The sequence below is a fragment of the Hipposideros armiger genome, unplaced genomic scaffold, assembly GCF_001890085.2.
Source record: "Hipposideros armiger isolate ML-2016 unplaced genomic scaffold, ASM189008v1 scaffold_467, whole genome shotgun sequence".
Classification (NCBI taxonomy): Eukaryota; Metazoa; Chordata; class Mammalia; order Chiroptera; family Hipposideridae; genus Hipposideros; species Hipposideros armiger.
The window spans coordinates 560,266-577,755 of NW_017731817.1; the positions used below are offsets into that span (position 1 = coordinate 560,266).

The window sequence follows — 17,490 nt, forward strand, 5'->3', positions numbered from 1 at the left end:
TGTAGAGGGCAGTGTCACTGGCCCTCATATGTGGGATCCGAACCGGGGCCCTCTGGCATCCCAAGCGAGTTCTTAACTATCGCGCCACTCGGCCGGCCCGTGAATTGTTTTTGTATCTTGAAATTTTAGTTGTAACCTCAGTGGAAATACTGTGAGGCCTGGGCCAAGGCTATATCCTGTACTTTTGTATTTGTTTCTGCCAAGTGCCTTTTTGGAGGACAGGTGAGTGAAAAATAAGCTTTAGTATATCCATACAATAAGATACTACTCAGCAGTAAAAAGCATTGAGTTGCTGATACATGGAACAATATGGTTGAATCTCAAATGCATTCTAAATGAAAGAAGTCAAACAACAGAATACATACTGTATGATTCTATTTATGTCACATTCTAGAAAAGACAAAACTATAGTGATAAGCCAACAGAAGAATGCATGGTGGGGTGAGGAGTGACTGCAAAGTGGCAGGAGGGAATTTTCTGGGGTGATGGAAATGTTCTGTATGTCAGCTGTGATGGTGGATATGCAATTTATACAGTTTTCAAAAGAAACCAAATTGTACACATAAAATTAGTGAATTTCACTGTATAAAAATGATACCTCAGTAAAGCTGATTTAAAGAAAACAGGCAAAGCTCATCGATGGTAACAGAAGTGAGAGTAGCAATTGCGCTGGGGGAGCACTAACTGTGAAGGGAATGGGAAGGATCCTTCTGGGGTGTGGAAATGTTCTGCATTCGGTGTAACCTGGCTGTATCCAAAGTTAAAATTCATTGAGACTAGTGCACTCTGTGTGTTACATATTTTAATAATAAAATTCAAAAGGAAAAATACTCCAGAAAGGGTTAGAATGTAAAGTTGAGAAAATCTTGAAGAAAGTAGAGCAAAAGGATAAAAAAGATGGAAAATAGGAGAGAAGAAATAAGAAAACTAGAGGGCCAAGGTTGGAAATTTAATATCTGAATTAAAAGTTTTCCAGAAAGAGAGAACCAAAAAAATAGAAATCATCAATGAAATAATTCAGAAATTTTCCTAAAATTGGAAGACATTCATTTCTAGATTGAAAGAGTCCCAAATAGACCCTTTCAAATACATCATCAACAGTTTTAGAAAGCTTGTGTCAAAGAGAGGCTTGCAGAAAGGGCAAAAAACAGGTGATATATAAAGGATCAGAAATTTGAATGACTTCGTCTTCTCAACTTAATATTGAAACCTAGAAGGTAATAGAACAGTGCCTTAAAAATTCTGAAGGAAAATTATTTGCAAACTAGGATTCAGGAGCCAGCTGAACTATCACTGAAGTGTGAGGGTAGAATAAAGGTGTTTCCAGACATGCACAGTCTCAGAAACTTTACCTCCGACCTATGGAAAATGTGCTCCCTATGTAAGGGAGTAAAGCAAGAGAAAGAAAAACATGTGATAGACAAGAAAGGATTCAATATAGAAGAGGCAAAGGGGCTCCCTAGGATAAAAGGAGATACCAAGTTGAACAGCCTTGGGAGGTAGATACAGTCTCTTCCTCCAGAGCAAAGACTAGGCTTACTTATAGCCATGGAAGAAAAAGATAGTATTTTCCTTTGGAACAACGGGTAGGCATGCATACTGTTCAATATAATAGATTTGGTTTTCCTAAAGTTTATGGTTCCTCTCCTGTAATGCAACCTACTGCATATGTAGCTGTTACCTGGGCCATAACCTGTTGCCCTGTGGAAATTGAGGCTTGGGAAATTGTTCCAAAAAACCCCAAACCAATCAAACAAACAAACAAACCCAAAACAAAAACAACCAAAACCTTGGGTTGGGTTATCTTTTGGAAGGTTCATAGTTTTAACTGTTATGTTTAGGTCAATAATTCATTTTGAGTTAATTTTTGTATATAATGCAAGGTAAGAGTTGAGGTTCAGGGGTTTTTTTTTGGTTGTTTTTTTTTAATCGATATCCAATAGTTTCAGCACCCTTTTTGGAAAAATTTTATCCTTTCCTCATTGACTTGCCATGACACTTCTGTTGGAAATTAGTTGGCCATATATGTGTGGATCGTTTTTGGACTCTTCATTTGTTTCATTGGTGTATGTGTCCATCTTTATGAAATTCCACACTGTCTTGATTACTGTAAATTTATAGTAAATCTTGGAATCAGATAGTATAATTTGTACTTGACTGTTTTTCAAAACCGTTTTGGCTCTTCTATGTCCTTTGTATCTCCATATAAATTTTAGAATCAACTTGTCAATATTTATAAGAAAGGCTGTTGAGATTTTGATTGGGATTGCATTGACTCTTATTGATCACGTTTAAGAGAATTGACATCTTACGAATATTGAGTGTTTTAATTCATAAATGCCCCCCCCCCATTATATAGCCATTAATTTGGTCATTTTTAGTTTCCCTTAGCAGTTTTTGGTAATTTCTAGTGTTCAGATATTGCATATATTCTGTTAAATTTATCCCTGAGTGTTTCATATTCTTGAATTATTTCATTGTTTTGATTTTAGTTTTCAATGATTTATTGTTAGCATATAGAAATATAATTTATTTTTTTAATTGACCTGTGCCCTACAACCTTAAAAAACAGTGTTTAGCCCGGGAAGAGCTCAATGATGGTGCCAACTTGAGCCAGTGAAGCAACATCCTCCACAACTAGACTGAGGAACAAAACAACAGCAACTTGTCTGTTCCCCTTCCCCCGATTCCCCAGTGCTGTTCCCCTCCCCCAATGCCCCAATAAAATCTTTAAAAAAAAAAAACCAAAAACCAAAAAACAAACCCAAAACCAAACAAAAAACAACAACCAGTTTTTAGTTCTCATAGCTATTGTAGCTCCCCTAAGGTTTTTTCCATGTTGTATTTAAATAAAATCAGTTTTACTTCTTTTCTAACTAATATGCATTTTAGTTTATTCTTGCCTTATTACACTGGTTAGAACCTGTAGTTCTAATTTTGGATGGAAGGGTGAGAGCAGATATACAGGCAATGTTCTTTATTCATCTTTGGGGACAGCATTCAGTCTTTCACAATAAATATAATGTTAGCTGTAGGTATTTCATAAATGCTCTTTGCTAGGTTGAGGAAATTCTATTCCTTAGTTGACTAAGAGTTCTTATCATGGTGTTGAATTTTGTCAAAGTTTTTTTCTGCATCTTTGAGATGATCATGTTTCATTTCTGGCCTCAAAATTATATTGATTGGTGTTTTAATGTAAAACACCTTGAATTTTTGGAATAAACCCCACTTGGTCGTAGTGCATTATTCTTTTTATACATTACTGGATTTGATTAGCTAAAATTTAAAGATTTTTGTATCTATGTTCCCAAAGAATACAGAAATGTAAATTTCTTTTCTTATAACGTCTGCTTTTGGTATTAGGGTAATGCAGGCCTTAAAACATGAGTTGGAAGTTTTTCTGCCTCTTCTTTCTTTGACAGAGTTTGTTTAGAATTGATTTTATTTTTTCCTTAAATGCTTGGGAGAATGCACTAGTGAAGCCATTTGGATATGGAGTTGTTGTTTTTGTTTGGTTTTTGGTGGGAAGATTTTAAATTACAAATTGGATTTCATCGATTGCTGTAGGACTATTCAGATTAATTATTCTGTTTCTTCTTGAGTAAGCTTTGGTGTGTTGTGTCATAGAATTTGTCCACATCATTAAGCCCTCCTTTTTTTTTTAATATCTCTAAAGTTTGTAGTGGTTGCCCCTCTTTCATTTTTTATTTTGGTAATTTATGTTTTCTCTCTCCCTTTACTGGCTAATATTACTACTGGAGTATCCATTTTAATGACCTTTCCAAAGAACCAGCTTTTGTCTACATTTAAATTTTCTATTGCTTTTCTGGTTTTATTGTTTTGGTTATTGCTCTTAACTTTATTGTGTTGTTCCTTCTACTTCTTTTGGGGTTTAATTTACTTTTATTTTTCTAGATTCTTAAGATAGAAGCTGACAGCAGGAATTGGCAAACTACAATCTGGGGGCCATATCCAGCCTGCCACTTGCTTTTGAATGGCCCATGAAGTAAGAATGGCTTTGGCATTTTTTTAATGGTTAAAAAAGTCAGAAAAAAAATACTATTTTGTGATATATGGAAATTAAATGAAATTTAGACATCAGTGTCCGTAAATAAAGTTTTATTGGAACACAACTACATTCATTTGTTTACATACTGACTATGGCTGCTTTCTTGCTAGAATGACAGAGTTGAGTAGTTGAGACAGAGCCTTTGTGGCATTTTCATTGCTGTGCACTGCTGCTTGGTACACTATAATCACATTTCACATGCCATGCATATCAGTGTATTGTGACATTTTTATCTAATAGCACATACCCTTTATGTCAAAACAAGAAAAGGTGAGAAAAAGGGGCATGACATGTTACACGTTTAAAGCACACTAGAGTGTGGGTAATTGAATTAGATGACAAAGTATTGTGTTTATTATGCAATGACTATAGCTGTGCTAAAGAAATATAGTATATACCGACGTGACTAGACTAATCACTCATCACAGTATTTCCAACTGTCAGGACAGCAATAGTCAGAAAAGGTAGAAAACTTAAAAAGGAATATCTTATCACAGCAGAATTTTTTTACAAAATTAAAAAACAAAAATCAGTCTACACCCAGGGTAAGTTTCTGAGTGTTTTATTTGTTAGTCAAGCAAGGAACCATTTACTGATGGTGATTTAACTAAATTGTGTTTGATTATGGCAGCCAAAGAAATGTGTTTAGAGAAAATAAATTGGTTTAAAACTGGTAGCCTTTTTGTGTGAACAGTTGCAGGAAGAGTTGAGGACACCATTAGTCAATTGAAAAACAAGGCAGATGATTTTGAATGGTTTTCCTTGGCTGTCGGTGAGTTGACAGATGTTAACAATACAGCTCAACTGTTGTCTATTCAAGAAGTCAGTGCTGAGTTTGAAATTACCAAATAATTAGTTTTGATAAATAGGGTTCATAGAACAACTACATGCAAGGATACTTACAAAAAGTTGAGAAAACACTCAAGTCTGTACAACCTGAAGTGGAATCCACTAAGATGTGTTACAGCTTATGGTGGTAAAATATGTGTAGGTCAGAAAAAGGCTTGGGTGAACAAATTTACAAAGCTGTACAAATGTGAGGTGGTTAAAGCCTGTGTTTATTCATTTTAAAAAATTTATTAGATATTTTGCAGATAATATTTGATCCTATCAGGTGACACAGAACCAGTAGTGTCTCAAGACTCCAAGTAGTGCTCTTGTGGACTTAGCTATTGTCAGTTCCATGGATTTTTGTCAGAAGATAAATATTCTGACTTGCTCTACGACATGACAGATCAGCAGCTTAGCAGTGAGGGATAAAGTTATATTGCAATCTTTTGAGCTTAGGGCTGATTTGCAATTTTTCTGAATGAGAGGAACTGCTCTAAACCACTGTTATTAAACATTGAATGGTTTGGGGAATCTTTTTTTTTTTTTTTTACTGCAGACTTTTTTGCTGCACAAGTGATAGATATCAAGCTGTTTTATGTAGCTTTCCATGCTGTCAAAAGTTGAAGCAAAGAAGTGAGATCTCCATTCTCTCCACCCTCGATTTGCAGTAGATGTATTTTCTGAGCTCAAATTGCAATTTCAGGAGCATTTTTCAGACTTTGATAGAAGTACAAAGGAAATTTGCATATGACAAAACCATTTAACTGTGCAATTGAGGCACTTGCACTTAACCTTCAGTTGGAAGTGATTAATCTGCGATGTAATGACATGGAAAAGACAGTATCAAGAGAAGAATAAATTACTTAAATGCCTTTTTAAACAATGAATATGCAGAATGAAATCGTATGCTTGTGATTTGATATCAGTATGTGACAGTATCTATCTGGGTAAAAGACATTTTCAAACATGAAATTCATAAACTCTTACTAAAAAGCAGCATTAATATATGAATATTTACACGTGATTTTGATGTAGGGAACATTAACTTTGAATCCTAACTAAATGAAGTATTATCTCTCCCTGCAAAAAAAAAAATGAGTTCCATTTTTATTAGTAGGCCTGTTTTACAAAGAGTTGTGCTCCACTATTATTACTATTTTGAATTTCATCAATAAAAATTGTGGAAAATTATGTCTTATTATATAAATACTTAAATAATATCCTGTTTTGCCTGTTGACCCTCAAAACCTAAAATATTTGCTGTCTGGTTCTTTACAGAAGAAATTTGCTGACTCCTGCTTTGTATACAGGTGTTTTTATTCTGCATAGTTGTATACATGCACATATTAGCAGAATTAATGCTTTTGTTTCACAGTGATTTATAAAAAGTATCATATGGACTGATAGAAATTAAATTTTAAAAGCCCCTTTTACATTTGAATTAGCAACTCATTATAATCAGTCCCCTTTGACTATTGACACTAATTTTCCAGGCCATGTCTGAATTTATTCTGGTTTCTGCTCCAACCCCTTCCTAAGGCTCCAGGTACAAGTGAATCACATTTTTACCATACCCCTAATTTTATATGTATTACATTACAAATTTATATATATATATATATAAATTATACATACACACACATATTGTATATACACACACACATATATGTATATATATATAAAATGATCAGATGATATGGTGAATGTTTGAATAAAAAAATTATTACAGTAAAAGACACATTGCCATTAATCCCCCTCAAAATATAAGGTCTGACAGTTGCATTCGTGAACTTATCCTAGAAAAGTGCTACATACCTCGTTGCTGAATATCTCTAGAGTCACCTTCAAAGTACTCTCCTTGGGAAGCTATGCACCAATGCCAGTGCCTAGTCCAGCCTTCAAAGCAGTTTTGGAACTCTTTTTCTGGAATGGCCATCAGAGCTGTTGTTGGATTACCCTTGATGTCTTGAAAATCATCAAAATACCTTCCTTTCAATATTTCCTTTATCTTCCGGTAAAGAAAGAAGTCATTGGGGGCCAGATCAGGTGAGTAGGGAGGGTTTTCCAATATAGTTATTTGTTGACTGCCTATAAACTCCTTCACAGACAGTGCTGTGTGAGCTGGTGCATTGTCGTCCTACAGGAGCCATGAATTGTTAGCGAAAAGTTCAGGTCATTCTCGTCTGTTTCATGCAGCCTTTTCAGCACTTGAAATAGTAAACTTGGTTAACTATTTGTCTAGTTGGTACAAATTCATAATGAATAATCCCTCTGATATAAAAAAAGGTTAACAACATCATTTTGACTCTTGATTTGGACTGATGGAACTTTTTTGGTCGTGGAGAATTGGCTGACTTCCATTGTGCAATTTGACACTTTGTTTCAGGGTCATATTGGTATACCCATGTTGCATGGCCAGTGATAACATGGCCCAAAACATTGTATCGCCTCTCCAGAAGATCTTGGCAAACTTTGACTCTCCTTTGCTTTTGTTTATCGGTGAGCTCCTTTGGGACCATTTTTGCACACACCTTTCTCATGCCAAGATTTTCAGTTAAGAATTTCCTAACTTTCTCTGTTGGTATTTACTTGCTCTGCTATGCTTCTCACAGTCAGCCGATGATTTTGACACACAATCTGACAAATTTTTGCAATGTTTTTGGCAGTTCTGCTCGTTACTGGCCATCCTGACCTCTCTTCATCAATGATGCATTCTCTTCCCTCAGAAAAACATTTAATTCATTTGTACACTGCTGTTTTCTTCATGGCATTATCCTCATAAACTTGGACTAACATGTCCCTGATTTCACTTCCATTCTTGCCAAGTTTAACAAGAACTTTAATGTTTGTTTGTTGCTCTAAATCAAGCTCAGACATTCTCGTGACAGCACACAAAAACACACAACAACAATAATGAACGCCACTCAGCAAGACACTGCCACACGTCAACATGAACATAGCTGTGAGACACTGATATACCAAGGTTATGAAACCTTGCCGAGCTGTTTGTACAGCGCTGCCAATGTAAGTGCACAGTGGCAAGTTCATGAACTTAATTGTCAGACCTCAAATTCCCCCTTGCTTTGAACAGACTTATCCCATCATTCTTGCCACTTTCTGAAGCAGTTCTTAAAGTCCTCTTTCTTGAGTATCTTTAGTTATGCTGTTGTGGCTGCCGTGATGTCAGCATTTACCTTTCATGGTCATTTTGAGTTTGGCAGGAGTCAGAAGTCACACGGTGCCAGATCTGTGAATAAAGTGGATGAGGACACACCTAAGTGTTTTTATTTGACAGAAATTGCCATACCAGAAGAGGTGTGTGACACAGAGCCTTTCCACTATGATCACATAATACAGTGAATGCTGCTGCCGAGTGCCATCTAATGGAAAGGCAGAGCTCTTCAATATGGGCAGTGGCGTCTTGAACCTTAACAGTGTGTGACAAGTTTCAACTTGTTCGGTGCAGTTAGTCAGGTGTGAGCTACGGTTGAGAGAAGGTATGTTTTAAAGTGTGCTGTAAATCATCCTCCATCATGACAACGCTCCCTGTCACACATTGCTTCTGGTATATGGCAATTTCTGTCAAAAACATTACGGTGTGTCCTCATCTATCCACCTTATTCACTGGATCTGGCACCGTGTGACTTTGGCTCTTCCCCGAAGTCAAAATGATTCAGGACATCGAAGCAGCCACGACAGCGCAACTAAAGAGACTCAAGAAAGAGGACTTCCAGAACTGCTTCAGAAAGTGGCAAGAGGGATAAGTGTGTTCAAAGCGATGGGAAGTATTTTGAGGGGGATCAGTGGCAAAGTGTGTTTTACTATAATAAATTTTTCGTATTTAAACATTCATCATATTGTTTGAATATTATTCTACTGATCACTGATTCATCTGTGAAATCTTGTACTGGTACCATATTGCTTTAGTTATTTTGACTTACTGATACATTGAAAGTCTGTTTAAAACCAGTGTTACCTCATTATACTTTTCTAAACAAAAATAAAACAACAAAAAGAGAAAATATATGGGACAGCTTTATTTCTACTGGATTCATTCATTCATTCATTGTAATAAGACCTTATTGCTTTGTGTTACTGTTCTCATTTGAAGAAGCTTTCCATGGTGGTTCTGTATTCTGTAGATCTAATGAATGTTGGAATTTCTTACTGTGTAAAAATAGTGTACTGTTTGCTGCAGTGTATTCTTAACATAGATGCTGCCTGCCATGAACCTATGCTGGGAGAAGCGGCAAATGATGATGATGATGATAATAGTAATAATAATAATATGCCAAAACACATAAAGGAAGCAGCTTTGTTTTCAAGAATGCACTGGAGTCACTTAAAGTGCGTGCAACTAGATGTGGTTAATTGTGAGGAAGTTTTTGAGCCCCTTAAGAATAGATAAGAGGCAGAGAGGAAGAGCGTAGCCACTCACACCAAAATTTAATTCCCTCAGGGAGGCACAGAGAAATACTTGACTTCCTCTAAGTGAGCTCATTGATTTGCTGTTGTAGGTAGTAAGTGTAGGGCAGTTTGGACTCCTTGCCAGGATGTCATGCCTCTGTGTCTCTGGACTTTCTGCTCTTTGTCATGGAAAATATTTTGCATAGAAGCCTGGCACTATTTGGGGAGACCTTGGAAAGCCTGGAAGAAAGGCCAGAATGATGGGCTGAGGGCTTTGGTGGAAACCAGAGGTTCAGATGATGGTCTAGCTTCTTGTAGAAGGGAAAAGATTAGTGATAGTTATTTGCACAGATAAAAAGCTGTAGTGAGTGACAGTATCATGGAAGATTACAAGTTGAGGAACAAAAAGGGCTCAGGTAGTTTGATTCAGGATTTTGCTTAGATTTTCATTGTAGGGGACATTAAATACGTATGAATGGTGCATGGACAACTATTGGCTTTTCCTTTAAAGAGAGTTCCTTCACTATGACCTTTTGTTCTTGGGGGCCAAAAAGTTTTAGTGTGAACTAATTTCTGCAGTGTTAACATCAGAGCAAAATATAATGTGATATTCTTATATTTCTGCATTGTCAAGAATAAATTGAAAGAAGTAAAACAAATTCATCATTACTATTATTACAGCTTGTAGTAATTGCAAATGAGCAAGGAAAACCTAGAACCTGTAACAGAAATCAATAGTTCAGAGCTGTGTAATTTCTTATTATCTCCTTGGGTGTTCGTTTGTGACCTCCCCATTCTGCGAAAATTAGAAACTTTGTTCAGTACCATAAGATACATTCAGATAGCCTCAAAGAAGGAGAGAACCACTTGGACTTTCAAACTAGTTTTGAGCAGGTGTTTTAAAGAATAATAAAAAATGTTTTAAAGTCAGCTGAAAACTTAATTAAAAAGTCATTATATTTTACGTTTAGGTCTCTGAAGATGAACTTGGCTGAGATTTGTGACAATGCAAAGAAAGGAAGAGAATATGCACTTCTTGGAAATTATGACTCATCAATGGTATATTACCAAGGGGTGATCCAGCAAATTCAGAGACATTGCCAGTCAGTCAGGGACCCGGCTGTGAAAGGCAAATGGCAGCAGGTGAGATCATGTGACAGTGTTCCCTGAGCGAGGGCCGGCGTCTATTGTACTTGCAGGATTAGAACTTGTGATGTCCTAAGGCGTTCTTACTTGTCTGAATACTGAGATACATTTTAAAGTGAACTCCAAATAGTTTTCTCTCTTGCCCAGTTAGTAGTTGATATATTTTTGATAACATATTTCATGAGACATATTTCAAAGGTATTTAATTTTAATGGAATCTACTTTCAATTTAAAAAAATTTGTATGATCAGTTGCCTAGTTGAGTGTGAGTACACATTTATAAAATAAGGTATTGCTACTTTCCTTTTACCCTTTCATTTCTGCATGTATTTTTGACCAATTTCATAACACTTTTTGTTTAAGCAAGTTTCCTCCTTGGGGATGTAAAGTACAGCATACGGAATATAGTCAATAATATGTAATAACTATGTATGGTGCCAGGTGTGTACTAGACTAGTCAGGGGGATCATTTCTTAAATTATAAAATGTCTAACCACTATGCTGTACACCTGAAACTAATATAAAACAAACCGAATGTCAACTGTAATTGAAAAACAATTTTTTTTAAAAAAGAAAGTTTCTTCTTCTGAAAGACTCCTTACAAATACAAAGGAGTCAGTAATCTAATAAAAAAAACCATTATATTTGCTGTCTCTTGACTATACAACTAGATTATTTAATAGTATAGTTAAAAAGTTGAATTATAATTTCTCCACTTACTCTTAAAACTTAAAATTGTTTTAAAATTAAAAGTACAAAGTTGAGTATTTCTTTGAAGTTTCCATTTTATGTACTAATGCCTTTTAAATGTTTCTTTTAATTTTTCCACTAGTCAGAAATTGATGTTTTTCTAAGTTTTCAGGGTACATTTGTCTTACTTTCTGATTTAAGTGTTACCAGATTATGTTGAGTGAAAACAATATACTTGCTCTAACTCAAGTTGAAAATTTTAGTTGTTCTTTCCTGCATACTAGCCACTAGATTTTATAAATCTAGCATGGAAATATTTTTGACATATTCTTAATTGTGTTAAATAGTGGCCATTTCTATTGAGATATTTCTGCTGTGTTTCTTTCCATTAGATTCTGAAGTTTTGTTTTTCCAAGTATAGCATGTAATTGTATATATGAGCAGTTCAATTTTACCTAGGTTTTTCTTTGGTTCTGAAGCTCCTTTATATGTTCTATTCTGTTCAAGGTAAAGATAAGGGGAAGTTTCTTATGCTCTGCTTTATAGTAAAGTATGCTTCCTGGCTAAATAAAAAATCAGAATTGTAATTTTCAATCTATTTATCTGTTTGCCTTTGAAAATCAAAGTTTGCTCAAAGTTTGAAAACACAAGAATTTCCACATAGTAGGTGCTCAGTAAGGCTTTTTACCTATAGGAAAAGTCTTGCCTTTAAGCTGAAAATAAACTTTACCCAGCACTTGAAAGAATTTAAACAAGGCCAGAAGAATTCAGATTTTAGGTGAAGGAGAGCTTAAATAAAAATCAGAAGTGGGTGATTCATAGTATAATACCACTTCAGGTTTTTATTTATTTTTTTTAATTTTTATTTATTTTTTATTTTTTTATTTTTTCCACTTCAGGTTTTTAGATGCTTGGTATAGGCAGACATTTTATATTTAAGTGATATTGGAGGTAGGAAATGATGGTCAAAATTTTGGCTGACAGTTTTTTGGAAGCTATTTACAAATAAAAGGATTGAGCATAACATTGATTTCTGGGAATGGTTAACTTATTACTGACTTAGTCACGTGTTTCAAATTGTTAATAATCACCACATTCTTTGGTAGAAATAAAGGTCCATTATGAAAGATATATAGCCACCTCCCCTATGAAAAGGTATATAATTATGTCTTTTTTCAGACTAAATTCCCGCCCTCCTATATCCACTTTGTTTTTTAAATATGCTTTAGTGACTACTTTTGCATACTTTGAGCGACAGTAAGAAAATTTACATTCTATAGGAATTTATGATTTACAATATTTATGAACTTGAAACTGTTTCTGGTGTAAAGGCTCTATATTTTTTTAAGGTTCGGCAGGAATTATTGGAAGAATATGAACAAGTTAAAAGTATTGTCAGCACGTTGGAAAGTTTTAAAATCGACAAGCCCCCTGATTTTCCCGTGTCCTGTCAGGATGAACCATTTAGAGACCCTGCTGTTTGGCCACCCCCCGTACCTGCAGAACACAGGTAAATGGGACTTAATACTCTCTTTAGCTAGTAGATATTCAGAGTAAAGAGAGTGAAGCTTTATTTGAACAAAGGATGAAAAAGTCTTTTGGGGGGGCATGTAAATTTAATATTTTTTATAATTTTCACACCTACAGGTTTACAGAGTTTGTATTCGCTAAAGAACCATAGTCAATCACTTGTCATATATCTTGCTTTTAGAATGTTGTCATGACAATAGAAATATACTAGTGCTAAAATTTATCAGTTAAGTGAGGCCTTAGATTTCGTATCAGCATCAAAACTTAGATAGCTATCTTGCTTTAAAACATTTTTGCTTTGAAAGACTCTTTAACAACTGTAGATGAAATGGCGGACAAGTAGGATTCATCTGGTTTGGCCTACAGTCAGTTTCCAGAGTCTTAGTGGAGAAGGAGCCTAGTGTTCCTCAAAGGTTAAAGGTCAAGTTCCAGTGTGTGGCATAGAAAGCTCTGAGTTTATGTCCCTGTGCCCAGCCTGTGCATCATCTGCACCAGGAGTTGGCAAACTTTTGAGACAGAAGAGCCGCCAGGGGTCAGCAAACTGCGGCTCGCGAGCCACATGTGGCTCTTTGGGTACGTACATGTGGCTCTGAAGTAAAATTGAAAATGAAAATAAAACTATCATAGTTTCATCTATAACATTTTTAAAGGATATTATTCACATAATGGTGATTATGTGAAAAAATATGTATGGCTCTCAAATAATTTTTAATTTGTTGTGAGGGACAGGATTGGCTCTTCCAGGGGTTGGCAAACTTTTGAGACGGAATGTATCCATCGAGCCTCATGTGGCTCATGAGCCGCAGTTTGCCGACCCCTTATCTGCACTAAACCTCTCTCTTCTTGTTTTTTCCTGTTGTCTGTGCACAGTCTGTTCTTTGTTCAAGGAAGATCCATAATCCCCATCTAAGCAACTCATATTCATTCTTCAAGTCTCAGCTAATGTATCTCCTCTTTGCAGCCCTTTTTAATTAGCATAGGTGTAACAGTTTGTTCATAACAGTTGTCATGTTGCGTTTCTTTGTCTTATCACAAGATTAGGAGCTTTGCAAGGGCAAGCACCATGGTTTTATTTACTCAAGACAAAAATAACAGACTTCCATTGTTAGCACAGGGTTTGGCACATAGTAGGCATTCAGCCAACATTGAATGAATAACTCCATTAATTCCACAGGTGAGGAAAGTGAGGCCTGAGAGGCTCTGACCTATCAGTAGGCGAGATCAGGACCTGAGTTTAGGTCTCTCTAGCTTTCAGTCCACTTGATTGTGAAGTAGTGCTGTGGCCAGTGTTGCCTCATAGAATGTAAGTTTCCTGCTGTGAGCGTGTGTTTAACCTGTTGATATCTTGAAGTTTCCTGAAAGCATTTAAAGAACTGTGAAAAGTGGTTAATTTATTCCTTCAGGGTTTTTTCCACAGAGGGACAGATCATTTTATGATTCCCATTATAAAAACACTGGGCACTGGGTGCTGATTCTTTTCTAAGGTATAAACAATAGAGTGCTTTCCTCAGGTGTAACCAACCACCTTCAGAAGTTTTGGATCAAGGTAACCATTACCCCTCAGGAGGTAATGTTTGAGAGTCGTAGGTTTGTTACCATGGACATTCCAGAATAAATACTGAGAAAGTGTTTATATATATATAAAATACCTTCGTTTTTCCTGAAAGTCATTATTTCAGAAATAATACTTCTAGTTTAAAGCTAAAAGCTGACAATAACTTTATTTTTATTTAGATATAATTTGACATAAATGTTGTGTAAATTTAAGATGTACAATGTGTTGTTATATATTTATATATAGCAATATGATTTCCAGGGCAGGGTTAGCTAGCATCTCTGTCCTGTCATGTAATTTTCATTTCTTTTTATTGGTGGGAACAGTAAGATCTCGCTTGTCTCTTAGCAACCTTTTTTTTTTTAAGATTTTAATTGGGGAATCGGGGAAGGGGAACAGACAAGTTGCTGTCCTTTTGTTCTTCAGTCTAGTTGTGGAGGATGTCACTTCACTGGCCCATGTTGGTATTATCATTGTGCTCTTCCCGGGTGAGGCAGATCGGTCGCTGGACACTGGACAACCACTCACGGTGGCTCTTGGCAGCTCACGCCGGCTGCCGGACACTCACGGTAGCTCATGGCAGCCCACTGCAGCTTCACTGCAGCCTACGCCGTCGCTGGCAAATCATGGCTGCCCAGCTCCAGGTCGAGCTGTTGTTCAGCATCTTAGCTGTGGAAGGCAGTGTCACTGGCCCTCATATGTGGGATCCGAACCAGGGCCCTCTGGCATCCCAAGCCAGCTCTTAACCATCGCGCCACTTGGCCGGCCCAGATTAGTACTTTTAAACTTTATGAATAAGGAAAGTCACAGATCCTTCATCAGATAATAACATAATAGTGACATATATGCAAGGCAGATGTTAATGAAGTAAACTTTATACAGGTTTGTAGTGTAGAATGTCTTCATGAGCTGATAAAAATAAATATAATTGTAAGTATAGCGTTAAAAGTTATGGAAAGTTAGAGTTATGTAATATTTTTCTCTGTTTACAATTCTATTTCTTCTGCAGGTCATGTAAAACACGTAATAAAATTTTCACCTAGAGCTAGTGAGTAGTGGATATAGTTTTTAGATATTCTTGGTTTAATGGGAAGACACTTGACGTCAGTCCATGAGATCTGAGTTTGAGTTCTGCTTCTGACACCTACTTGCCTTATGACCTTGAGTATGTTATTTAGCCTCTCTAAACATTAGCTTCATTACCTGTAAAATGAGGCTGTCTGTGTCATGGAATTGATTAAGAGAATTTAATGTCTAAGATAGTAACTGGCATGTAATAAGTAATTAAAATTACGGTTAACTCTGAAATAAAGTACTACAATGTTCTTTCAGATTAATAATAAGCGAATAACAGAATTTCAAAAAGGACAGCCTTATTCATAAAATTCCTCAAGGACTTTTATTTTTCCCCAGCACATTCTACATAAATCCTTAGTTTTCTGAAACATTTTGTATAACTGTGGCAGAGAGGATATGGTCTTTTTAATGTCCAAGTCTCATGAAGTTGGTGAATATTTTCAGGAAAAGGATGATAACTCATTATCAGTCACTTACTATATATTTACAAGCATTATCTTATTTAAGCCTCCAATAATCCCATGAAGTAGCTACTGTTAGTGTGTACCCATATTACTATTAGTAATGTATTATTATGAACTCCATTCACAGCTGAGGACATGGAAGCTTGTTATTTTCCCAGAGTTTGTTATTTTCCAAAGTCATCTGTACAAGAAAGTGGCAGAGCCAGGATTTGAACCCAGATCTCCTCAACTTCGGGGGTCTTGCTTATTTCCACTCTGCTGTGTTTCTTTCCTACACATACTCAGTGGTGTCTCTGGGCATGCTTTGATAAACATCTGTATATCCTGATACATGTATTTGGATCTGTTATCCACTTGATGAAATTCTTACTAGAGATGATGGAAGAATAAAGGGGCTGAAAATGCTTAATGAAATAAATATTGATATTTTAAATGTAATTTAAAAAATTTTCTCTGTGGGAACATCACACTGAAATTGCAGTGGAAGTCCACAGGAAAATAAAATTTACTTCACCATGTTTTGTACAAAATGTTTCCGGGATGTATCTGGTGTGTTTGGCATTACTCACAGATTTGCTAGCCCTGCTCGTGGGTCTGTCCTCACCTCATGGACAGGACATCTGCTTCCTTTCCCATTGCCACTCACCGAAGTAATCTGTGTACCTGGGCTTCCAGCGTGGTGTGCCACAGTCTTCGAAGTTACACCTATGTTATGCGCCTGCTGAGTTTAATCACAGCCCTGTTTTAAATCACCAACAGGTGCTTAGATAAATCAAAACAGTATTTTAAAATGAATTAGATGCATTGCCTTAAACATGAAGAAATTGAGCAACAAAAGAAGGATTACGGTGGGAGGTAGTTGGCAATATTAGAATTTAGCTCCAAAGAGATGAAGCCTCCAGATCATTCTTAGTGTCCTAAGTTAAAAGGTGTCTTATGTTAATGAAATTATTTAATAATATTTTTCATGTAAGTTTATGAAGTGCATTCTCTTTAATGAGACCATTTAAAAGTGGTTTCTCCCAGTGGACCTGAAGCCATGAAATTAAGATTTTATGTGTTGGACACAGCAGTATCTGACATAGCATATATTTAATAAACTATTCTTTATTCAACTTAAAAAATACATGTTAGGTCTTTTTAAAGTTACATTTTTGGGGAGAGATGGCAGTAAGAAAAGGCTACACAAGCCTGAAAGTCATCATTTGGCTTATTCTGTAGAGATAAGCTAGAACCCTAGCAGGCCTTCTACTGTTAATCTGGAACCAGGGGAAATCGCATATTGTGTTTCTGTGCACATATAGGTGGGAAGATTGATTTTTATCGAATTTGTGCTGTTCTGTAGAATGTCAGCCAAGAGGAAATTCTTACTGACCTGATATTAAAGTGGTTGCTTAATGTTTCTTTGGGTACTCAAATAGATTAAGTAACTGCTAGTATTTAAAATCCCAATCTGCAGTGGAAAAAGATCAATTAAGGCCAAGGTCAAGTAACGATAGACAGTAAATACCATCTCATCTTTACAGGTAGTTCACCCAGGCTCTTGCTCAGTTATTCTCCTGGGATTAGGAGATAGGAGTGCAAGTTTTTCTCTCAGTTCCACCACTAATTAAGTGGTCCTCCAAGTTAAGTTTACTTCTCTGTGCCTCATTTTTCTCCTCTGGGAAATGCATATTATGATGAGATTGTTTTTTTTTTTTTTTTTTTTTTTTTTTTTTTTT

The 17,490-nt window shown here is 36.0% G+C and overlaps 1 protein-coding gene across 8 annotated transcripts in view; it reads left to right on the forward strand.

Annotated features, from left to right (window-relative positions):
- Nucleotides 1-17,490, forward strand: part of KATNAL1 (katanin catalytic subunit A1 like 1) — an 88,126-nt gene that overhangs the window by 11,096 nt on the left and 59,540 nt on the right. For 4 of the 8 annotated variants that reach the window (XM_019666358.1, XM_019666359.1, XM_019666357.1 and 1 more), the window contains exons 2-4: nt 3,916-4,006; nt 10,279-10,450; nt 12,493-12,653. In XM_019666358.1, the coding sequence (XP_019521903.1) occupies nt 4,002-4,006; nt 10,279-10,450; nt 12,493-12,653 (338 nt within the window). In that variant the 5' untranslated portion in view covers nt 3,916-4,001. Of the gene's footprint in view, nt 1-3,915; nt 4,007-6,926; nt 6,947-10,278; nt 10,451-12,492; nt 12,654-17,490 lie in introns of those variants that run through there. The other 4 variants (XM_019666356.1, XM_019666362.1, XM_019666361.1 and 1 more) reach the window with 2 other exon arrangements.